The sequence below is a fragment of the Electrona antarctica genome, assembly GCF_951216825.1.
Source record: "Electrona antarctica genome assembly, chromosome: 20".
Classification (NCBI taxonomy): domain Eukaryota; kingdom Metazoa; phylum Chordata; class Actinopteri; order Myctophiformes; family Myctophidae; genus Electrona; species Electrona antarctica.
In genome coordinates, this window is record NC_136801.1 from 26,868,989 (window position 1) to 26,896,074 (window position 27,086).

General features: G+C 43.6%; 1 protein-coding gene across 1 annotated transcript in view; it reads right to left on the minus strand.

Moving 5' to 3' along the window:
- Positions 1-27,086, minus strand: part of LOC306913025 (uncharacterized protein) — a 126,038-nt gene that overhangs the window by 30,204 nt on the left and 68,748 nt on the right. Inside the window, exon 8 of the mRNA XM_079489524.1 lies at positions 21,831-23,312. Within this exon, the coding sequence (XP_079345650.1) occupies positions 21,831-23,312 (1,482 nt within the window). The remainder of the gene's footprint in view (positions 1-21,830; positions 23,313-27,086) is intronic.

Below are 27,086 nucleotides of genomic sequence, written 5' to 3' on the forward strand. Positions count from 1 at the left end.
CAGTCACCCATTAAAGTGACATATCTTACGTCAATCATAATGGCACATAGAATGCAAACACATTACGGCTCCTACACAGTACGTGTGCATGTGTGTCCACTGTCTAGGGGCAGCCTACGTTTGTGCATTCATGTGCATCATACACTACAGTAACATTAGGTGTCTGTATACATGGGTATGTCCGTGTGTACATGTCTGTGTCAGTCATGCAGTGTTAAGGTGCGTTCAGACTTGAATATGTACAGTATATTCGCCTCGGTTCGTCCCGTTTGTGTTGCGCCAGGTCGCGCCGCTCCCGTTTTGCGCGATTCTCATCTTTGCGTTGACTTTGTATGTAATCGCGCCGCTCTAAACATCCAAGTCTGAACGCGGCTTTACGGTCTTCAATCTCTGGGCAACACAGTATAGAATAAGAGAGGGAGATTGAACGACAAAACGAGGAGAGAGAGAGAGAGAGAGAGAGAGAGAGAGAGAGAGAGAAGCAAGGCCTCCAGTGAAGTGCTGCTGTAGCTTGTCAGGAAACATTTCATCAAACAAGGAGGAGAAGCGAGGATGAACATACAATCACACTATAAGAAATCAGCTCAATGTAGACTCGGCTCAGTGTGGCTCAATGCAGATTTCTTCAGTGAGCACAAGAAATCAGCTCAATGTGACAGACTCACACTAACACATCAGCTAACTGTAGAGGAGATCCTCCACACTCGCACACATTGTGCAGGACATGACACACACACGTATATACTTATATAAAATACAGATAACAGCCAGGGCTGGCCGCTGGCATAAGCCTTATTATTATAAGCCCTCGCTTATAGGGCCACAACCACTATAGAGGCCACATGGCAAAATAAATAAATATGAGTTTTCTTTATTTACAAATTGTAATTTCAATATGGAATATAATGAAAATATTTGATCATGCTTTTATAATATGCCACATGTACATTGAATGCAGTCCACCTGTTGGCCCCTCCCCTCCCCTCCCTCCTCCAGTAAATCCCCTCTATCCCAACCTCCTCTTACTGTACATTAGGCCTGTAGTAAAGTTAATTGCTTGTTAGCGAACCTGAGTGAGTATAGGACTATAAGCATATTGTTTAACTCCTTCATTGTAAAGCTAGCTTTGCTTGTTAGCCAACCTAATTTTTTTCATTACAAGTTCATCTAAACAAAGCCACAATATTGTTGTTAAAGGGGAAAACCACCCATTTTCAACATTTTACTATGTCATTAATATACCTTAGAGCTGTTGTGTGGAAATAATAAAAAAGTCCCCCCATTTTGTATTTCCTAGAACTGTAATTATGAAAAAAATCATTAACATGGTGAAACACATCTTGATGACATCATCAAGATGTGTTTCACCATGTTAATGATTTTTTTCAGACCTCTAGTTCTAGGAAACACAGAATGGGGGAACTTTTTTATTATTTCCACACAACAGCTCTAAGGTACATTAATGACATAGTAAAATGTTGAAAATGAGTGGAATGCCCCTTTAACTGGATATAAAGATTCAGTCTACAGCAGAAGAGGATACACACCGAGATCAAATGTGCAAGAAGTATTACCGTCAGGTGCTCATAGTCTATGAGTAAGCAGTAAACTAATAGCTTTGCTGAATCATGTAACCTCATTTCTTCTGCACCTACATTCTGCTTGCTGGAAATGAATGACTTCCCGTCTGTGGGAATGTTGAAGTTCTATTATGGTCTCAGTACATGGTCTCAGTACATGGTCTCAGTACATGGTCTCAGGTTAGTGCTGGTCTCAGTACATGGTCTCAGGTTAGTGCTCGTCACCTTACCATGTATACAATGATAACCACACAGTCACAGACCATAACCTTGTGTTGCGTGCACAGTTTGCACACATGCAATATGTGTGTGTGTGTGTGTGTGTCTACAGTCAGTGGTTACACGCACGCGCGCACACGCACACGCACACACACACACACACACACACACACACACACACACACACACACACACACACACACACACACACACACACACACACACACACACACACACACACACTTTCTGCTACTGGGCTGTCCATGAGAACCCCAATTTTGGTCTTCAAATAGACTTTAACAGTTTACTGATTACTTTTACGGTACCGGCTCACAGTCTGGCTCTTAGCTACACGTCAGATACGTTAATCCCATATGAGTCGGTGTGCATTCAACTTTTTCTTTTCTATTTTAGACCAATTTCTTTCTCCGTCAATACCAATTTGAAGATTCTGAGACTTCTAACTAAACGACATAATGAGCTTAGCGTGCTGCTTCGATGCCGCCCGAGACTAATGACTACAGACAGTAAACGTTGCTCCTCTGTCCTCTCAATGGTGGACTTTCTGCGTGGAGCCTTTCTGTGTGAATGGAAACCCAAAATACATTCCTGCTAGGTACTCCTGCCAGTGCCCTTGACCAAGGTACTGTAACTGATGGCTTTACAATTGGAGGTTCTCCCGAGAGCTGCACGGTAGCTGTGATACTAGAGCAGAGGTTCTCAAAGTGGGTGCCCTGGCACCCTGGGGTGCCGCAGGATACTTTGATAATATTTGGAATTAATCAATATCACTTCAGTCTAACAACTTAGAATATACATATTACTTGCACTGTACTTCCAATCTATACGTATACACCAAATCTCTTTGCAAAAAATATCAGCTATTTTTGAACTAGAGTCTCATGTCCCTCTCATAACAACCAGACCTCCTGAACCGGTCAAAATATTTAAAAATTTAAGAAGTCCTTATTTAACTTCAGTAAAAGTTGTCTTCAAATTTGTGTTAATGTATTTGAGCTGAATATCAATCCAGCTGCACTGAAGGCATTTATCAGGCACAGTACGGCTGGATTTAACTTGAGCGACAGGATGATTACAGCTAGTAAGACGTCACTGCCTCTAACTGTAAATGTCAAGTATCTGTCACCATTATCACCATCGACTGCTCTCTAAAGTCTAAACCATCATTTCAGTTGAGAGCACTATAGTATACGGCAGTGAGTAGTATAGTGGGTAATGGGAATGCTTTCCTACTGTGAGGAAAAGCCCGCATTTGAGAAAAATAAATAAATAAAAACAATATCAAAACTATGCTAAAAAGTAACGAGTAATGACAACCTTCATAGTCGAATCAAATCGAATCAAATCAAATACTTCATTTTTATAGCACATTTACAACATCCCAAAGCTGACCAAAGTGCTGAACAAGGTCAAAAAACAAAACAATTGAAAGCATCGATGCAAAATAAACATCAACAGCAAAAAAACAACAAAAATATGCATTAACACAGAACAAAACATTTACTTAGACTGATTTTGCAGATATGAAATCGATATTAAAATCCACTAAATGGTTTGGATTCAATTATATTTCTCTATGATGTTTGTTAACGGTAGGGATGCAAATGATCAATAAAATGATTCATTCCATGGCAACACAGTGGAAAGCACTTAAGCGTTTTAACCATTTACGGAAATGTTCAGCTGCTTGTTGTAAGCATGATTCCTTTCTATCCTGCAGCTGCGCTGCAACTACAATGTCTTGATTTGATAAATGTACTAGTACCCTGTATATTTGGTATGCAAATAAACTAAATTAGACTTAACACTGGCATTATTCAACTATATATGAGGGCGGGCAGTGTGGTATTTAGTAAGGTAAACAAGCAAATGGAGGGGTGGATAATAGAATTGACAGACAGGTAAATAAGTTATGACAAGCAGACAGACTGACTTCATATACTGGTGTCTTGTCAACTTTACTTTGATCATATTTGACATACAATGACCTGACTGACTTCCCCAGCAGTCCACTGGCTTCCCCAAGTAAAACATTGAAGCAATAGTCCCACTAGGACCGAGACAGACAGACAGACAGACACACACACACACACACACATACACACAACGCCAAAACGATGACCTCACCCTGCCTGACTAGCTCACTGTCAAACAACACAAGCAGGCATTCACACACAACACGCGCACGCACACACACACACACATAAGCTTTCAGGGTTATATAATCCCACAGTGTGACAGAGGCACCGTGGCCAATAGACCATAATGCCGGACACACACAGACCAGACAAAAGTTACTACAGATAAGAATTGTATCATAGACTTTATAAATCTGCTGAAAAGGTTCACAGGAATCGTCTCCCGCAGTTTCAATCATTCCACACAGACACTCTGAAATATTCGATTTCGCTGTCTCTCTTTCTCATGTGCATCAGTTGAGATTAATTCTACTGGGAGTACACCATGTACGGTGCCATGTGAACCAATGTTCCATTCCCCAGTAGATTATCCAAGAGTTGGACTGACTGTATGTTAACTTTTTTTTTTTTAAATCTTTTAATGCCTTGATTGATAGATGAACAGTAGACTGACAGGACATGGGGAGAGAGATGGGGGGGGGGGGGGGGGTGACACGCAGCAAAGAGCGTCTGGTCGCCAGGTTGGTGCCCAGACGGCTACGCCAGCCGTTCAGGCCGATTGTATGTTAAATTGTCTTAATCCCTATATTTGTTGTTGACTGGGATCCCCCAAGGGTGTAAACTTGGTTGCTTCCCTTTTCCCCTTTACACCAAATGTCTTATCCAAAATAAGTCTACAGGCTCACAAATGTGGCAACTTGTTGTGAGCTTGTAGATCTGATTTTCGCCAGAATAGGGACACTCGCATAAACTGGATTGTTTTACTGTAGTTTGAAATGTGAGATATGTTCATTGTGTTGGCTGTATTATCAGAGAGACAGCACAGCTACAGTACTGAAGTGATAAATAGTGCTGGGACAATAACTGCATTACCACGAGAACATTTTGCTGGTGAAAGTCAAAGTCGTAGTATTTGTCACACATGTTACCACAGTGAAACATTTGACCCATCACTTGGAGCAGTGAGCCGCATCCGTGCAACGCTTGGGAATTATTTGATTAGTTTATTTGACCCCCCCAATCCAACCCTTGATGCTGAGTGCCAAGCAGGGAGGCATTTGGGTCTTTAGCATGACCCGGCTGGGGATCGAACCCCGACCTCCCAGTTTCAGGGCGGACAGTCTAACCACAAGGCCACTGTTTGGTAATTAAATGAGTGCATTAGCCTGGCATGCTCAGACTCATCATTTGGCTCTGGCAGATTCGGTTGGTTTCCAGGCTAGGAGGGCATACAGTATGGTGTGGATGAAGTGCAAGCTTTAACCACAAACTGTTTAGTTATCTTCATTGACTGTCTTCCATCTGTGTTTAAGGGCTTTTGGGAAGACACAACCTTTTAGTCACTTCAACCTTCACGTGGGGATTTAGATATTTCTAGGATCAGAAAAAGAGAGAGAGAGAGAGAGAGAGAGAGAGAGGGTAGGTAGAGAGAGAGAGAGAGGGTAGAGAGAGAGAGAGGGTAGAGAGAGAGATAGAGGGTAGAGAGAGGGTGAGAGATACGGCACGAGAGAGAACTATTTATATTTAACCCACAAGATTATATCGGAGATCGGACCAGAACTTGATCAGCAAGGGAAAGAGAGAGGGAGAGGGGAAGGGTGGGAGAGAGAGAGAGAAAGAGAGAGAGAGAAATAATGTCACCCATTCAATAATCCAGGCAAAGCTGGAACCAAACACTTTGGATCCATAGCACGCACGCCAAATGTATTGACAATGATCGAAAGAATGTCGTGTTATTAGCACAAATTGCTTAGCTCAAACAAAGTAAACAGACTACTCATGGTTGCGGTTTCTTCACCGCGTGGAAAAGCCTGGTGACGAGAGGTTGTTGTTGTGGTAATCTCTCAAGAAGTATCTGTCAGCAAGTCCCTTTAGAACGTGTACAGCAGGATCAAAGGATCAAATGAGCTCCAGTCCAAAACTTAAACTCTGCCTACAGAGAACATAATAACCCAAAGTCACTTTGCACACTGTATCGTTTGAGTGCGCACATGGACTAGTAGTCTGCATAATATATTTTATATTATGTTAGATCCTCTGAGATTCTGAAAATTACCTATAACATTATATAAAAATAAAATAAAAAGTAAAAGAAACCCTTTTTTATTGCACTTATGCCTGCAAAATAAATCTGGGACAAAGATTTGTTTTGTACGAGTTTTAGAATGGTATTACAATCAATTGTACTAGAATTGGGGCACTGGCCATTCCATCAATGGTAGGTTTGGATTAATTAATTAAATCCGTCAATAGTAGGCTAAGGGTTAATTACGTCACCATCAACATCAGTATATACACCTACCAAGCATACGCACATAAAAAAGCCAGCCGACCCCAGTATAGGTACTTTCAACTTACATACGTACATGTATACATACGTTACCTGTTACCCAACCAATTTTGAAACATATCGTAATTACGTCACCATTGACAGCCAGTTATAACCCGACTTTAGTATTTAATTTCAATGTTTTACAGAGCGGCTGACAGTACTGACAGTACTGCTTGCAGAACCATAACTCGGTTCTCGAGTTATGTGGATTACAGATGTACGTACGTACACACATAGAGACTTCATTTATAGATAAGATAGATAGATATCCATTTTATGAAGGTGTTTTAATCTTAATTACTAAAACAAAATAAAACGCGCACACACACACACACACACACACACACACACACACACACACACACACACACACACACACACACACACACACACACACACACACACACACACACACACACACACACACACACACACACACACACACACACACACACACACACACACACACACACACACGAAGAGACAAGAAGTGGATTGCAGATGTGCAAGAATAAGGACATCTCAAGGGAATAGATAATGGCTAGACAGACATAGTCTTTAGTTTCTATTTATAGCCCCATCCTACTCTTAAGAATCTTCCTCCTCTTCATAAAAACCTAAAATCCTGGACTCGCATAGCCCACCCCACCCCGCCACCCCCTCCCCACACACACACACAAAAAAAACATTCCTTGGCAGCCCCATTCCTCGCGAGTCTCCGAAGCAACTGCTTCTCTGTCACTATGGCAACTGGATCCTCATCAGCGTGGCTGCTACAGTACGTGGGTAAGGGGTGGGGGAGGGTCTCTCGTCTGAGCAAAACAATGAAGTGAAAACAAAGGAGAATAGATGGCTTGCTGGAGGGTAGCTGAAGGAGGTGAAATTGTGTGTGTGTCTGGATCCGTTTCTGTCAGTGCAGTGTATGCGCATCGTGTGTGTGTGTGTGCGTGTGTGTGTGTGTGTCACAGGTTCTCAAATAGGCACTATCTTTCACTTAATTACAGCTGTTAGACAAGCTGGTTCAATCAACTGCTTAAAATGAATGATGAGATTATAGAGATCTCTGTGTTCTAGCCTGCAGACGTGCACACGCACACACGCACACGCACACGCACACACACACACACACACACACACACACACACACACACACACACACACACACACACACACTCTCTCAATATATATTGGATTGACTGGCAGAATACAACTGCACAGATGGTGATTTAAAAAAAACTAAAAACAACCACCATTAACTTAAACCAACAGCAGCATTCGTATTCTGGGGAAAACATTCACGGGAAATAGAAGATCTACACGCTTACGACGAATTGTAAGCTTGTCAGGCATGCAGTGCCTATACTGTATGTGGTATGGGCCTGGACCGCTAGGCCAGCGGGCACCCCACACCTCAACACATGCACACACTACACACTCTACACTTATCCACATTTCACACAACACCGACTTCCACACACAAACACCATGATATGGTTATAACTTATACAGCCAGGCTGGCAGACGGCTCAGGCTGCAACTTCATCCATTGAAATAAAAAAGAATGAGGAGAACGAATGGTTTTCTGCTGAGGAAACAGCTATGAAAATGACCATTTACAATTTACAGGCAGAATAATTACGCGATATGATCATTCATTATTACAGGTTTGCGGGGGTTAACCACGGACAGCCCCACCCCCAGCTATTCATTTCAATAGAAGTTGCTCACTGGCGTTTGAAGCGCCCGGAAGAAGTAACTCCATGAACCAGCCTGAATGGATTCATGAACGAGTGCTCCCTGTTAAACCCCAGCTGCACGCTCTTTTGCTCGTACATGTACTTCACCCGCCTGCAGTTCCAGCTTTGGCCAGTAGGGTAGGGCAACTTCACCGTTCAACTCCAGGCCGCTCTGGGGGGCGAGGGTGGACGTGTTGCTTTTCCTGCAATGCGGCCGTTCTTTTGTTAAACGGCCCCTTAATTAAAGCATATTAAGTCCAGCTGTGTGGTGGTCCAACCCCCAAAAACATGATCACTCTATCTCTCTCTCTAGCGTCTACATGAACAAGGAGTGTTCAACTGTTGAACACTGCTCCACTATTCTTTTTTTTAGTTACACTCAGAATATGCATGCAAGTTGCTTTCCGCAAAGACTTTGACTGCAATGTTGTAGGTCCCAAGAAGGCATAGGCTACATACATGCTGAAACAAGATAAGATTGCAGACACTCAAAATTCGGCACACATGACGCATGACACTAAAGTCAAACATGCCGACACATTGTCAATGTGACACAATAAGCCACATCCGAATGGGGCTTATTATAATTTCTTTGTCCCAACAACCACATCCTCTTAGCATCTGTTCACTGTGTCCATGGCAACATAAAGTGATGCAGGGTCACTATGTGAACCGACTCCCCATCCGCCCTATACCTCCCCACAGGCAGTTAGTATGGCTGTCCATCTAGCACGGGAAAACAACAAGCTGACCTTTAACGACATTTTGGCTACATTACAACCACCAGTCGTGTTAGCAGCATGAAACGGTCAATAAATCAATTAAATTTTCTGTTTGGTCCATGGAAAGGACTGTAGACAAAGGTATGCGTTTCTGTATGTGTGATATCTGTCTCGCTACCAGCAGTGTTATCCATGTCATGCACCACACACTACAAGTACAGAGGCCAGTAGGAGGCAAGTAAAAAACATTCCATAGTCACTGGAATGTCTGAATCCCTTCTGCCTGCCTGATGTCTATCTAATGTCTGTCTGTCTTCCGATCTTTCCGCCTCGTGTTACTGTACAGTAAGTGCGTCTTCATCACAGGGGTCTGTTGAAGACAACGGAACTACGTACTTTTAAGAGCAACTCCAACTACACCCAAGGTGGGCACTTGCTGCTCATTGAAACCATGGATATAAAAATAAATCAGCCATTGATGTGGAGTGCCTGGCTGTGTGGTGACGCACGTTTAAAGGTCTTACAGACACAGATTGTCGTATGGATGACGCAGGCATCGCCGCTGCTGTGCAGGTGGCAACATCATCCCTGCTTACCGACTGCATTGGTAATACACTGGATACACTGGATTACACACTTTTAGCCTATAGATAGCTTTTCTAGGGGCGGTGGTGCCATCAAAAGGCATCAGCTCAACCCATACTGTATGGCCCTCCTGGGCCACCATCTAACTGCCATTGAAACAATATTATACTGTACACTCCTTAGGCAATGCTGAAATGCAAGGTACAAATAGGCCAGTGAAATATTCACACCTGCCTGCCTGCTTTTATAGGGTTTTGTGGCAATCCAGAAATAACCCAATGACTCAGGAACTCATCTACTGTGTGTGTGTGTGTGTGTGTGTGTGTGTGTGTGTGTGTGTGTGTGTGTGTGTGTGTGTGTGTGTGTGTGTGTGTGTGTGTGTGTGTGTGTGTGTGTGTGTGTGTGTGTGTGTGTGTGTGTGTGTGTGAGAGAGAGTGAGACAGATTTTGGGGTTAGGGGTTAGCAGAGCGGGGACTCGGGAGACGGGCACATAGGGTGTTGCGGAGAAAATAATTTGCATAGTTTTGGTTTTGTTTGTTTTTTTTGTTTTTTGTTTGTTTGTTTGTTTTTTTGGGGGGGATGCCGATTTGCAGATTAGAGTTAAGCGAACAAAGCAATACTTGAATGTGTGTAAGGCACACAGGGACACTGTCATTCCTAGACGTCTGCAAGCCTGACATGGCCTGGCGTGAGCCGTTGATAAGGGCCAGGCTCAGACCATTTCTTTCTTTAGATGAATAGGTCGGGCACAGGTTGGGAACGGGTTGGCTTGGAGTCTTGGACCCTGAATTACGTTAATAACTGTTGTCAACATTGTGCAGCGGTGTGCACCAGTGAATTGAACCTCTCTCATTTCACTGGTAGTCCGGCAGCCGACAGGCGGGAAATTTGGTATATAGTCTTTTTTATTGGCCTAAAATATTGTCTATATAGTATACATACATTCATGAATCCACTTGCTGACCGGCTGTTAGTGTATTGGGCAATTTTTTAATAGGGGTTTCTTGTGACCCTACCATTAACATGGCAAAAATGTCAAACTTTCCTTTTACAGTAGTTTTATGTATAGAGAGATGACTTCCGCACACCCGGTAGGTTTGGAGCAGGTGCGATGATGACGAGGCATATACAATGTTGAAGGAGGGACACCCGCACACTGCCACTTACTGGTTTCAGAGATTTTTATTAAAGCAAAGCAAGCAACGTTTCGGTCTTGCGACCTTCCTCAGGCTTGAGCCTTAGGAAGGTCGCAAGACCGAAACGTTGCTTGCTTTGCTTTAATAAAAATCTCTGAAACCAGTAAGTGGCAGTGTGCGGGTGTCCCTCCTTCAACAGTAGTTTTATGTGACATAAACTAGGGGGTTTTCATGGTTCTGAATCCATTCCAAGCATTAGTTTTGCACAAAATACACTCCTTGGGCTAAAAGCAGCCATAGCCACTACTAGTTTGACATGTCACATGCTACAAGCAAAAGGAAAGTTTGACATTTTTGCCTGCCATAGGATGTTAATGGTAGGGTCACAAGAAACCCCTATAAAAAAGATTGCCCAATACTAACAGCCGGTCAGCAAGTGGATTCATGAATGTATGTATATAGACAATATTTTAGGCCAATAAAAAAGACTATACCAAATTTCCCACCCGTTCACCTCGGCTGCTATGGCAATGAAAGGAGAGAAGCTCAATGAGTCCCCGTTATGTTAGTACAGCAACTCTCGGCTCTGAAACCTGCTGAGTTAGGAGTGAGAATGTGTTGGTGGATGTGATGTAACGCTTGAAACATCAATCTTCACATTTCATACCAAAGAAAGGTAGTCCATAAATCTTTAGTACCATTGCTGCTGGATCAAGTAACTTGGCTTTAGTCCTTTAACTTAAAATGGAGTGCTGGTTCGTCATGCAAACCTCTAACATCACACTTTCATTTCCAATACTCTTGGGGGACTGTTCTCTGAGGTTTGTGTCTGTGCACGCATGTTATTATGTGGGTGTTCTGTGCAGAAAACGGGATGGTCTTTGGACTCTGCTATCTCTATAAATAGACATGCAGACCTACTCATAGGTAATAAGGTGCGCGGTAACAAGACATCTAGTGACAACACACTAACACACTAGTCGATGGCATTTTCATACACTTGTACAGTCTGGCTCAGTGGTATAACCAAATGAACAAATCGTTTCATTTAACCCATTCAGACCTGACGTTGAAATAAATAAAAAAGTCTTCTGAAAGAATATATATTCAAAGATTTGTGCGCATTTTCACGATTTTTCAAAAATAGCAGACCTACAAGCTCGTAGCGCGCCACTCGGTGGCGCGCTATGAGCTTGTAGATCTGCTATTTTTCAAAAGCTAAAGTATAACATAATGCTTAGTTAAAACACCAAAAGGGATTCCCGCCCAGAATGGGTTAAGTGGTATAAAAGTCAATCAGATATATAGTATAATATCATTTTGCATCTTTTTGACAGGCCTAAACATTCTCCCCTTCCTCCCCACACACACAGGAACAGTTTTGACGTGTGTTTTTACATAATAATCTCACGCACAAGATCGGTATCGGTATCAGCCGATCGTGAGAAAAACAACCAGTGATCGGGATTGGTCCCAAAAAACCTGATTGGAGCACCTCTAAGGAGTACCTAGCATATGCATGAGGAAACCAGAGTACACAGAAAGCCCAACGGGGAGAACATGCCCACTGCACAAAAAATAAAAATACCACTGCTACTCTGCTAGAGTTCGATGAGCTCCAAGAAAGATCGATGATGAGCTTAAAAAAAACTCAGAAGAAAATATTCTCACTACATTCTTTCTATGCAATTCTTTGTTTCATTTGCAATGCATAAACGGCATGCTTCAAAACCTCTCTTTCTGCAAAAGTATTAATGTCTGTAACCCTCTGACTATTCTTCTCTCTCTCTCTCTGTTCCCTTCCTATCTTGCCAACAGGGTTTTAATAGCACCCTCTGTGACACCAACCCTCCCTGAGATCCTGAAACAAGCTCTCATTACCCAGGGGGGGGGGGGGGCGGAAAAGACAGCTGTTTTGTCTCACTCCTTCTCAGACTCAGACACACACACACACACACACCGGAACACAAACTGAACACAAAGGCCACACCAACACACCATCCTATATTGAAATTGGCTTAAGGAAGGTTGTTCGACCGCCGCCGGTTGTCCAGAACCACCGATCCAACCAACCATGCTCATATATGGGCATGCAAATATACAGGGTATGGGCATATACTAATGACATCAGGGATCTCCATATACGAGTATAAAAGGGACACGGGTAGACAGACAGATACAGAAATCTCCATATATGGGCACAAAAGGAACACACAGACGGGTACAACGGGTACTCTGACACCCGACACTATGACTCAGACATATTGGTCGGTTCGGCGGTGCACCGTAGGTGTGAGGCAGCCCAAAAACTCTAGTAGAATAAACTCTCTCTGCACGCACGCACGCACACCAAAATAACACTATCTACTTCCACATGTCTGTCTGACTGACTGGAGTTAGCAGGCAAACCCCATGGTCTAGTGGAGGGACGTGGATCAGAGAGATTTTATTCAACACTGTGAGCTGAGCACAAGACCAAGCTACAGTACATCCATATTACAGTCTCCATATAGTGGGACTTAAATGTAACACACACACACACACACACACACACACACACACACACACACACACACACACACACACACACACACACACACACACACACACACACACACACACACACACACACACACACACACACACACACACACACACACACACACACACACACACACACACACACACACACACACACACACACACACACACACACACACACACACACACACACACACACACACACTTATTTTTAGCTCCCCGCCTACAAGAGCAGCTCTAGCTGATGTAAACCATATTTCACACTCCACTGAAACCTCTAAACGAGACTGTGCCACAAATTCATTCTTCCTCACAGGACACTGGAGCTACAGTAAAAACAATAAACAACTCTCACTTGAACTCTGTGTGATGAGGTTCGACGCTGTATAATCCTCGCTGGACTAGTCTGAAGATTTCAAAATGATAACAGTCAGCCAATTCTATTTTATTCCTTAACACTTAGACCGCTGGCATTTATTGAAAAATTAGGATCTAATTCACGCCAGCATTTTTTTTATTTGAGCTCTTATTTTGAAAAGCCGCCATTTCTGGTCCATGAGCAGTAGTCATAACCTTGGAAGCTACACGGAGCGGACAGGCCTTGTTTACAATCTGAAGCCAGACCGGAGCTCTGGAGAGCTCTACATCGTCAGATCTGTGCCGTCAAAGAAACGCTGTTTTGACCAAAATGCCATCTGGGACAAGGAATAGGCGATTGAAAGAAATTGATAGAATGGATTCTTATGGCGACGACGATCTAAGATGGGCGATCCAGTGCTGTGCAAACAACATAGCTAGCTAACCGGCTAACGTGAGTAGCATTCTGGCTCGAGCAATCGAACGCGCCATAAAAGCGCAATTGCCGAAGGCCGTCGGCAATGGCGTTAAGCGTCAGTATCAAAATTAGGCTTCAATTGACTTTAATTGTCGGCAATGGCGCTGAAAGTATTCATTTGTACGTCATCATATCCAATCCTGATCCAATCCAATCAGGTCTCGGGCGAGGACAAAATGCAAGTTGAGGAAGCTCTCAGTTCTGAACTCGTAAAAATACGTACTCGGCTTTCCAATAACAACAACTGGCATTACACCTTGGTAAAACAGAATACATTCTTCAACATTCCCTCAGTAATGTAAATGCTAATGATTTCAAGGTCAGAGTTTAGTAATCTCAAGCAAAGAAGACTACAACAAACTGACAGGTGAAAAGATTGCATCAAAAGTGTCAATCAAAGAACAAGACTTGGGTAGCATTTCCTCTTTTGTCGCTTTTGTCAACAAAAGTTCTCTCAAGACTGATTATACTACTTTTCGGCCTAAAGCCCATGACTCGCCTAATTCCAACACACTTTGATACGTGTGAATGAGGCCTCAGGCCTCATTCACACGTATCAAACACCGATCAATCAAATATTTTGTCATTTTTTTGTTTTTTTAGGCCATCACAATGCTTTTCCAATGGGAGTCACATGGTTTGACCAAACATTTTTGTTTTATGGTGGGGGGAGGGGCAGAACACCACCAGCAATCAGCAATCAAACACAAATGTTTGGTCAAACCATGTGACTCCCATTGGAAAAGCATTGTGGTGGCCTAAAAAAAACAAAAAAACAAACAAACATTTGTTTGATTGTGTTTGATACGTGTGAATGAGGCCTCAGGGTAGAAGCAATTAAACATGGGATTGTTTTTTAAGATAGTAAAAGGGACAATGCCCTCAATACCCTGATACTTCTCCAAAGTGATTGACACCCACGGCCACAATACTAGAGAGAACGACCTGGTACCACCCATCTATAAAACAAACATTCTCATTCTACTACTAAAATGTGGAATAATATCCCTAAAAAAATGTGGATCACTGGCTTCTTTCAAGACAGGCCTGAAAATCAAGTAATCAATCTATCATCTACTCAATATCATTTTTTTTCCGTTGTGTTTTATTTGTGGATGATAATGCATTATTGAAATTGTATTATCATGCCATGTTGATGAATTGAATACATAGGACGACAACGGAAACAAGTCCCCAAGACTTTTCTGTGTCATCCTTTTATCCTAAATGTCTGACTGTACCTTGTGCCGTTTACATTTCTGACTAATAAAGTATTCAATCAATCAATCAAAGATGGATCATGCTTTTGACATTTATTATAATATGTTTCTCAAAACAGGAGCAGTGATCTTCTGTAAATTGACTCCAGTGTTCAATTCACTGCTGCTTTGATAGTTTGGTCGTCTTTACAAACTCGCTTCATTTACATTTACATAAAGTACAAACCGGCAAAAGACTTGAGAAGCAGCGATACATAACTGGTTCTTAAGTGCCTTGTGTTTGTGCTTAGTTACAGTAGATTAATTCAGTCTTCAGAGTGTGTATTCCGTCTGATGAAATATTATCCTGTCTATATAATGTCAGGATTGACTCTTTCTGAATAAATGTAACGTTGTCTAATGAACTCTTTCTGATGAAATGTAATGTAAGCCTGTCTAATGAGGATTGACTCTTTCTGATGAAATGTATCCCTGTCTGATAAGGTTTAACTCTGTTGAGTTTTGAGTCAGTCTGTCTGATGAGGTACAGTATATCTATCTGATGACATTTAACCCTGTCTGATGAGGTATATCTATCTGATGACGTTTAACCCTGTCTGATGAGGTATATCTATCTGATGACGTTTAACCCTGTCTGATGAGGTATACCTATCTGATGACGTTTAACCCTGTCTGATGAGGTATATCTATCTGATGATGTTTAACCCTGTCTGATGAGGTATATCTATCTGATGACGTTTAACCCTGTCTGATGAGGTATACCTATCTGATGACGTTTAACCCTGTCTGATGAGGTATACCTATCTGATGACGTTTAACCCTGTCTGATGAGGTATATCTATCTGATGACGTTTAACCCTGTCTGATGAGGTATATCTATCTGATGATGTTTAACCCTGTCTGATGAGGTATACCTATCTGATGACGTTTAACCCTGTCTGATGAGGTATACCTATCTGATGACGTTTAACCCTGTCTGATGAGGTATACCTATCTGATGACGTTTAACCCTGTCTGATGAGGTATATCTATCTGATGACGTTTAACCCTGTCTGATGAGGTATATCTATCTGATGATGTTTAACCCTGTCTGATGAGGTATATCTATCTGATGACGTTTAACCCTGTCTGATGAGGTATATCTATCTGATGATGTTTAACCCTGTCTGATGAGGTATATCTATCTGATGACGTTTAACCCTGTCTGATGAGGTATACCTATCTGATGACGTTTAACCCTGTCTGATGAGGTATACCTATCTGATGACGTTTAACCCTGTCTGATGAGGTATATCTATCTGATGACGTTTAACCCTGTCTGATGAGGTATACCTATCTGATGACGTTTAACCCTGTCTATTGAGGAATACCTATCTGATAACGTTTAACCCTGTCTATTGAGGAATATCTATCTGTTGACATTCAAACCCGTCTGATAAGGTATGCCTTTGTCTGATGTTCAACTCTATCTGATGAGGTCATTAACACAAGGCAATGCCTACCGTTCGTGCGACACATCTAGGGCTTCAGGAACATTTCCACCCAGCTCCTCTGTGAGCCAACACCACCAACCCAGTTCCACTCCTCCTCACCAAATACTGGTCCTCTTGTTCCATTGCAGAAGCCTCGTTCTCCTCCTTAAAACACCGGTACATTTTATAGGGCATCCACTTTTAATGAAGCCTCTCAACCCAGTGTTTTTTTATGTATGGAAACTTTCGTAAAGTCACGTTGTATCTGCAGCGCAGCGCAGACCCCGACACACACACACACACACACACACCGAATATCAAATGCATAGCTGATCTACAAACTTAGAACGTGTCACGTTGCAACAGGTTGTGAGCTATATCATCAGGTACGGATCGTTCCAATGTGAATGCATGCGTACCTAAAGAAGGAAGTGGACTGTTTTTTTTTAAGAACGTGACATAATCTCTAGTCGACGAGCCAAGCATCAACAAAAACAAACACACAGACGCTGCACGACGCGTAACACCAGCGCATTTCTCAACGCCGCCCGTCTCCTGTTGAATCTGCGTATACACGCAGACTGGCGCAGTACGCGCTGATTTTATTCTGCGGACTACATTACATGTGGCTCTTGGGCTTTGCTTGGCATATAGTCTCGGGCCGAGCTAAACAAAATAATAACGATGCTAAAGTAGAATCCATAGCAAACTAATCAAACACGACACTGGAGCACAGATACATACTAGTCCAGTAGACACGATGAAGAAAAGCACACTGATCTTAAAGCTGTGGGAGAGTGGTTTGACCTTCACACTTTTTTTTCAAGCAACGTGAACTCGTGAAGTGGTTTTAAAAGAAGCATGTTGCGGTTTCCTCAACCCTTTGTACAAAGCTGAGAGGGTCCAAACTAATGATCCATAATGTATTAAAATCATGGATAAGTGATCAGGACAAAAAGGCCTTTTCGGGGAGGGGTCAGAATAAATTGGTTATTCGTCTGAACTGTTCTGACGTCATCCACCGGCCATTATAATATCTAAAACACAGACTGCAGTGAGATTTTTCGAGGCGCAGTCATAGGCATGTTCTGTATCCGCCACTGTCTGGTACCTGTTTTAACAAGGTTTGTATACCTGGCATTAGGGAAACCCAGCTCTCATCATTGCTCAGCTCTCACCCAGCTCTCATCATTGTATGGATTTAGGGCTGTGAATCTTTGGGTCTCCCACGATTCGATTCGTTTCCGATTATTGGGCTCACGATTCGATTCATTCGATTTTTTTAAAATTCAAAAGCATTTTCTTTCCAACGATTTTCTATTCAAAATGATTCTCGATTCAATACATAGGATTTCATCACAATCTACTCCAGTCTTGAACTGAAGTGACTACAGTAACTTGAAAATGACTGAAGACATGATGTTTACTGTGATTAGGGTGAGCTTACATTTCATATCACAAACACCATGTAGTGAAAACTCCTGTAACTGTAACCACTCCTGTAACTTGGAAATTATATAGTTCATAACGGGATCGCGATTCTAATTCGAATCGATTTTTTTTGACACCCCTATTAAAATCAGGTCATTCATTGGCATGGAAGAAATGTGTTTTTAATGGTTCTCAACAGTGGCGTTTCTGGGTGTACTGACACCCTACTAGCCCAGTGGTTCTCGAGGGGTCCTTGAGGGGGTTCCAGGGGATCCCTGCAGCAAAATTGCACATCAAAATCACTTTAAACACTTTAAACCTATTTTATACATCAGCATATACAACGATGGACAGCGGGCATCTTGTCTTGATGAGAGTGCCTGTTGTGAATATGAACAGTGTGGATCAAATTTGTGATTAGGTCAGATCAACATATGGAATGAATCCTGTAAGCCTACTGGCCATATATGGAGCATGACTTGTCCGGAAGGATTTATTAGTTGTCCCGGACAACAGGACAAGCCTTAATGTCAAGCCCTGACCAATACATCATTATTTTTGCTATGATTCCATGCTTTCATAGAAAGAAAAAAAAAACACAATGAAAAGTATAGTCACATTTTGCCTTTCAATAATTAAAAGGCAACACAACAGACTATACACTAGAGGGACATACATACATTAGCATATTTGCTATTGTGATATGGCATATGTGTTATATAAAAAATATAAAGATCGGTTCGGGAAAGATCAGTATCGGTATGTCTCAGAAGCAAATGATCGGAATCGGATCGGGAGCAAAAAAACGTGATCGGGACATCCCTATCAGTAACCATCTTCACCAGAGCAGTTACAGTACATCAGTGATGAACTTCTTACTCTGTGCCTTAATTGATATTGCACCATGTCACATAGTTCCGGTGGTGCCGGGGCAACCTTGGCAATGACAGGAACAGGGATACTCTCCTAAATTGTGTGACATCAAACGACTTGTCAGGTGGAACTTAGTGGTCTGCCACTTTCCACAACATCACTTGTAAATGAGCCTGTGTCAGAGAAAATGTACTTGTGGCACCCACCTTACCCAGCACATCAGGGTAGCCTGGGAAGTTTCCTGCCAGCAAGTGTTGTGTGCTTTGATCTTGTCTTTGACATACAGTATGTAGAGGTTGCACAGGACTGTCCCCTCCCAATGCTCCATCTGTACTTTACACTGTAGGTTCACGTGATACACCCCAATACACCAGCAGGACAAGCACATCAGTTTTATCACTGAGCATGTGTATCACACCCTTTCCACAGATGGCTGCATCAGGGACATAGGTGTAAGACATGCTCAACAGCTTCTGCTTAATGTTCTTAATGTTTAGATCTTAAGTTGGTAAAGGACATTACAATTCAGAGAATTCACAACAGAGTGGGGGAAAGTTTATGGGATCATAGAGATGATCTTTCAGTTGGTGAGGATACACCCCAATCCTTTACAACCAGGACACACCAGTGCATTATTTGCAATGCAGCTGAGGAATAACTGTATACCATGCATCCCGCCAGGTAGGTTACATTATCTAGCTGTTCTGACTGATTCCAGCATTCCTGCAAGATGTCAACAAACATCTGCATGTCAGTCGTGACTCGTGAGGTGAATTCTGTACATCTCAACCAGTGATCATATCTGCTGCCTCCTTGGAGACCTGGTTGGATGATAAGGGGCGAGAGGGACCTTGACCTGACCTTTAGCATATAAGCATAAGACTGACTGGCAATTGAAAATATAACATCAGAAATAGCTTCTACACATATGACCACCACATGAATCACCAGATGGAAGCAGATAGTCGCAGCCTTATGTTCCACCGGGAACGAAGAGGATTAAGAGAGAGAGATGAATCACCATACGTTCACAGATTCCCTCGCCTATAGTGTTAAAATACAATGCATGATAGCACCCATAAAGCTACCACTGGTGCAAGGCTATCACATTGTGGCAGCGGTGGCCGAACGGATAGCGGCGCGGTCTTGATACCGGAAGGTTCCTAGTTCGAATCAGCCGTCCGACACATTAAAATTACCACCGCTGAAGTGCCCTTGAACAAGGCATTGAACCACTACGATGAAATGTGTTCTATGAGCAGGGCCTGGCTGGAAACAAGTTATTGAGCTTAGCCCAGATACCCTGGGTAAATATAGATTTCATTTCATTTCATTTCATTTCATTTCATTTCACATATTTTCTAACTCTAGACATGAATACCTTCACAAAAATCAGCATTAATCCCCTCAGTTGATACCGACCGACCCCCCTGGCTCACGGACTAAGTGTGTCTCAAAGTGACCTTGAGTCGGTTAAGTGGCCCTGTACGGGTGTGAAACTCTGAGAGTGTACAAAATAATGTACCATTTGTACACTCTCAGAGTTATGGGGGTCCTTGAAATTAAAAAGGTTGAGAACGACTGTACACTAAATGGAACAGAGCCTTAATTCGTATCATCGGTAACACCTGTGAAGGAAGTAGGGAAGGGGCCCAGAAGTAGGAAGAGTTATTCTGTGTGCATAGAGCCCATTGCCCGTGTTTGGAGAAGGGGAGCCGGGGGTGAAGGGAAATGTTTGTCACTGCGCTAGCGATTCTAATGGGCTGGGGAGGTGGCTGTCAGTGGGGGGTATTGAACAAGAAGAGTGGGATGGAAGCACTACGTCCTCTTCACTGGCTGGCAGGTGTGCCAGTAGTGTAGAAAGATAGATCTTCGTTGTACCAGCAAGGGCAATTCAGTTGCCTCAGGCAACACAGTGGCAACAGAAATGTGTGGGGAGGATTGGCATAAGGACGAAATGATGCAAATGAAAGAGATGCACGCACACGCACACACACACAGTACACAATAGTTCACTGCAACTTCCACAAAGCAGATATCAACTAACAAAATCTCAAGAATATTTGAAATTTTGACTCACCTATGGTGGAGAAGCAGTGATGTCATCAGGCACCATTTGAGAGAACATGGAAAATGAGAGAAGCAAAAAGAAAAAGAACTCCATTAACTTCTTAGCTTTGCGGACATCATACAACCACACGACATGCTCGGACGAGGCAGAGTTCATGCAAGGCGGTAGGTGGGGAGTGTGTCACCCCAACAAAGACTAAACATCTTACTCTTCCCTCTGTGGAAGGAAAGGGTCAATAAACAGCCAGCCAACGAGGAAAACCATGTTAATTTGGCACAGAAAATGCGTCACCCAAAAGGTACGCGGGAAACGATAAGAGATGATAAGAGATTGTTAACTGATTCATTCACAGTAGAGGAAGAAACGAGGAGAGACATTTTGGTTCTGGTTTTTGGTGGAGGAGACAGTAGACAACATATAGCCAAGAGGTGTGGCTAAGGAAGGAACGAGTCAGCCAGTGGTGATTAGTAGAAGCACACCCGTCAACAGCAACCTTGTTAATCATGACAACATCCCAGCATTGAATCATGGGTAAGAAAGACACAGACCAAAAAAAGCCAAGCCAATCCAAAGCCCCGCACTTGGTGGGAGCTTCTCGTTGTGCCCGCGGGTTAGTCACTCACTGCCAGTTGGTATGGGACAAGCCAAACCGGACCCAAGCCACTGTCGGGATGTCCATGCACGGGAGGAGGTACATATGGGTCTACCCTCTATCTATATTCCTAAGGGACTAAATACACCACAGCAACCAGTCCTGGGCAGTACATTTGAACACAGTTTCAAATATCTGACCTTCTAGAGGAGTAGCTTTGGCAGAGGTAATGTGACCCATCACACCAAACACCTCTCATGTATTAGTAACAAATTATTTGAAAAAGTGTTCAACGATTGTTCTGCCCAGGACTGACTGCAACCAACCTTCGATGACGGGGGCCTCGGTGGGGGCCTCAGGTGGGGCTTCCACGGTGTCACTGAAGCTTGGGAAGAAGGGCTTGGCTGCGGGATTCAGACCGCAGAACGGGGTCAGTGATGGAGGGGAGGAGGGACTGAGGACTGGAGAGGCCTGCTGAGGGATGCTTCTTGCTCTGGGAGAGGTAGGGCTCTTTATAGAGGCGGATGAAGACGAGGAGGAGGAAGAACGCATCTTCTTGGACTGCTTCTGAGGCGTTTTGGCCTCTTTGAGGCTTTCCTTGGCTTGACCGTGGAAATCCTGTGCTGTGGTCTTAGGGGAGCGGAGAGGGGCCGGGCTCGGGGTGTCGAAGGCCAGGCCCAAGGGCCTGAAGTCAAAGGGCTCGCTGTTGCTGCTCAGGCTGGAGTCGTTCAGAAGCCAGGAGCGATCCGAGGGGGACAGGGGCGGGGCAGACGCTTCGACCTCACCTGGTATCTCATTTGGTGACAGGCTCGTCTGGGAGTTGGAGCTGAAAGCAGAGGTGTCCGCCATGTTGCCACCTGGCATGAAGGATGACGTGAAGGAGTCAGTGTTGTCAAACATCCCGCTGTCCACCATGTCGCTGCCCATCGTGTCATTCACTGCAGAGAAAGATGGAGGAAAGGCCTCAGTGGCGTTGCCCAGGTTGGCATTTTCGCTCTCCACTGTGAGATCATGGTAGCTTGCAGCGAAAGGGTCGCCGGGGCGAGGTGCCATGGGAAAGGAAGCAAGGTTGGCATTAGTGTTGTTGATGGCGGCCGAGGGCATGGTGAACGGCGCAGCAGTGGCCTTCAGGTCACTCTTCAGCACCAGCGGTCTCATGGAAGGGGCTGTGAGTGTGAGCAGGTCCTCCGTGAGGGAATCTGGGATCATGTTCTCCTCTGGGAACAGCTCCCGACTCCGGGGGCTCAAGCCCATATCAGGAAAGGGGGCATCCAGGGCTGTGTGAGCTGAACCACCCAGGTCCATCATCTCCTCTTGGGTTTGAGAGCCGGCTTGTGGTGGAAGAAATGGTTCTGTCGTCATGCCCCACTCTTCTGGAAGCTTCTTCCTGCTCTTCCCTCTCTTTCCTCGGCCTCCGCTTTTCCCAATCTGTTCTTCCCAGCTTCCGTCACCTTTGTCCCGGCGCGGGCCCACCCTGTGGTGGTGCCCTTCTGGGGAGGGGCTGTTCTCGCTAAGGAATGGAGACTCCGGGTGTCCCCTGGCCTCTACGTGGTCAAAATATCCTTCGTCTTTTGGTCTCCTTTTCTTCTTCTTCTTCTGTTTGCGGTCTGATCCCTCGCCCTCCTTTTCGTCGCCACCGGCGTAAGCAGGGCTTTCGCGGTTGGACCAAGTGGGGAAGTCGGGCGGGTCGTCGGGGCTGACCGCTACGTGGCCGGTATGGCGGCTGATCACTGTGGAGACGCTGGGGGTGAAGGGGAGGTCGTTCGGTAAGCAGCCGGCCTCATCTGGCCAGCAGTCGCCCAAGGCACCTTGTTGTGAGTGGAGAGGGCAGAATGTAAAAGGGAAGTATGGACATAATGTACATTGACACGTTCTCTTTCTACCTTTCTACTTTCTCTCTCTGCCTACAGAAAATCATACATTAAAAATAACAATTTGACCAATGAAACTAATCAAGCAAATGTGACATCGGAAATGCAACGCTGATCAACTCAAAACAGACCAGACAACTGCTGTAGAAAGCATATCACGACAATCATCTTTCGCTTAACAAGAGCATTTGTGTAAAACGGTGAGTGGGATGTCAAATATTTAGTCATTTCAACTGCTCGCCATGGAAATGTGTACATAAAATGCTGCATATCGTCGCAAAAGTAGTGAAAATAGCCTATCTAGAAGGTGCTCTACAATGACAATTGACAAGTATTAACAAGAGCTTGTGACTTAATTAATAACTACATTGGATCCACTGGAACACAGGTTCTTTTTTACATTTCCTGTAAAGTAAAGGGTCAATTATTACACTGAAAAGGAGACACGTCATGTTTATAGACTGTTTAAAGAAGATCCATTCCTCAAGGTACATGTTCTTCTCTTTGAGATGACAACGAGGCTGAGTAAACGACTTCACAAAAGGAGAGAAGGTTGGACCATGTGTTTCTAAAAAATCACACCCGTGTGAACTGAGTGGTGTAAGGTCTTATATAGACTGATCAACTGTGGTCTGACGTAATGTCTGACGTAATGAAATCACACCCGTGTGAACTGGGTGACCATAGCAACCATGCTAATTTTTTGGTACGAACAGACACGTAAACTAACAAAGCCAGTTGTAGGAGTGGTTTACACCACTCAAAAACCTGATCCACAACACTGTGTCCGTCTGTCTGTAAAAAACCTGATCCACAACACTGTGTCCGTCTGTCTGTAAAAAACCTTATCCACCAACACTGTCTGGGACTGTAAAAAGTTTATTCACCCGGCACATTTACTGAAAACACATTTATTGTCACTACAAAGAGCATAAAATGATATTAAAACTACAACCAACAAGACGGCACATAATAGAACATGAAACATGATAAGCATGTACATGTAAGAAAGTGACAAATTCAGACCATCTGATCAGAGCTTGTTAAGCAGCTGAATGCTGCGTGGGACAAAGTGTGTGATGCATCTTTTAGTCCACCTCCTGGGCATGCTGTACGTTCAAAGTGTGTGGATGTGCATGACCTCCTCGTGAGGTTTCAGTGGATCTGCAGTGGTCTTGTGAACTAAATGCGTGGTGTACTGTCTATCACACTGGGCTTTGGTTCCCCCGTTATCTTACTCGCACGCACGCACGCACGCACACACGTGCACGCGCACACACACGCACACAGACTATTCTGAGAAGCTGATGGTCAGAAGTTAGAGTGGTTATTTAATAAGTATTTAGGACAGCACAGTTTGTTTCTAGAGCCTGGAGTAGAAGACAATCTCAGCTCTTCAAGCAGGTCCATGTGTCTCCTGTTACAGGCCTAATGGTGTATTTTATTTTATGGTATTTTATTTTATGTTGTATATTATGTAATCTGCCTTGTAAGAATCTTGGGTGTAAGTTCAGCATTCACTCGATCATTGTTTATGTAAACTGTAAAAAGTGTCCTGTAAGTCCATATGGGCTGGGCTTCTTCGGAAGCATGACAATCAATTAAATAAAGAATCAATCAATCATACAGCGCACGTACACGCACGCGCGCACACACACACACACACACACACACACACACACACACACACACACACACACACACACACACACACACACACACACACACACACACACACACACACACACACACACACACACACACACACACACACACACACACACACACACACACACGTTGTTCATGCATACACACAAACACACAGAGAAAAAGCACAAGCACTTTGCAGACAGACTGCATCAGTTGCGGCCAGCCATGCCACGACTGCAAGGAGCTGCTTCAAATATAATGAGGGTCAAACCAACATACCTATTAGCCTTAATGCTACTGGTCAGTCTGTATCTGCTTTAGAAGGAAGAAGCAAAGGATATACTGTAGGGGGTGAGAGAGAAGAGAGCAAAGGTTGTTGGAAGGTCGAGGGCTAAAAACTATGAAACATTAGTGCCCGATTTGCTGCGGTGGCCTAGTTTGCTGCTAGATCTTTGTTACACATACTGTCTCATGCACAAAAGCACACACACACACGCACAAGCATGTGTACACACACACAACCACGCAAGAGGCGCACACACACACACACACACACACACACACACACACACACACACACACACACACACACACACACACACACACACACACACACACACACACACACACACACACACACACACACACACACACACACACACACACAGACAGAGAGGGAACAGCCTACTTTAAGTGGAGCATACAAAAGTCAGGCAATGTAGAATGTAGCGCCATGCTTCATGCTAATACTCCCCCGACTATGTGGCAACGTTAACTGGGAAATGCATTGCAGATGAAATACATCAACTAGATGGATCATACAGTAGCTTTATCATCACATGGAGGTCATGTTCCACTCTAGTTCCCTGATGGGATTGGAACCTATTGAGGAGATGTAAATGTGTTCCATTTAGTCTTCAATTAACCACTTAAACCCTATATATACTTAATTGACCAGGGTGGGTCCCCCAGGGCTCTGTACTTGGTCCCCTTTGTTTGCCCAAATAATTCCGACGAACATAGAGGATGTACAAACTCCCAACGCGTCATGCTGTGTTATATAGTCAGCTTGTAAAAACTGCTATTTTCGTCAAATGTCTGCCTTTTATGACATGGAAGATGCTAGGGTTCTTGTGGTTAAATGAAATGGAGGAAATTAGATGTTGCTGAAAATACCAGTTTACTGTAATAGTGATGACGTGCTGTGAGCTTGTAGATCTTGCAGACGGTGTAGATCAGTGTTTTTGGAGGAGGAGACCAGTGCATATTATAGCCTAGTGGAACCACTCCCCCTGCTGGACAACATTTGCATTCTGCCAAAAGGGAGAGTCTGGTCTCTCTCGGGCAGAGACGATGCACTCCGAACCAATTCTGGTCGGAGCGATATGCGGCTGTATGCGGCCGCTAGAGGCGGGATCAACGCGAGACTTACAGTATGACATATTGAAGCTGTGCCACAGCACAAATGTAAACACAACCTAACGAGACTACAACACAAAATGATTATGGAGATATCAAATGTTTGTCCCGCTGCTTCCGGTTCATCGTTTCTGCTTGAGAGAGCCCAGATCCAGGCAGGAGGGGGGAACTGGTGAACTCAATACTGCCGCAGTCTGGCAGAGTCAGGTTACAGTGCATATCCCTTACCCCGAACTTGAAAACTTTCCAAATTGTAATTTTCTTTTTGACCATTAAACAGCCATTTCTCTTGTAGGGACCAGGTCAATTGTTCTCACATTGACGAACAAAATTCTAGTAAAGTAATACTAGAGCTGCACGATTACAAATTTTAAGTTGACGATTACCAATTTATTTGAATACATTTTTTCAAAACAATTTCAGTTTCTGAATTTATTTTAAGCCTCATAATCAAAGGTTGCACAGAGCAGATATGACAAATAACTTAAATTTACCAATAAATTACTGACATTTAAAAATGTTATACTTAAAAAAATTGAAATAGCTGATATACGAGCTTGCAACACGTCATTTGTGAATGCATTGCAAGATTGTAGATCTGCTATTTCTGTTTTATAGGGTTATATATACTATACACACACT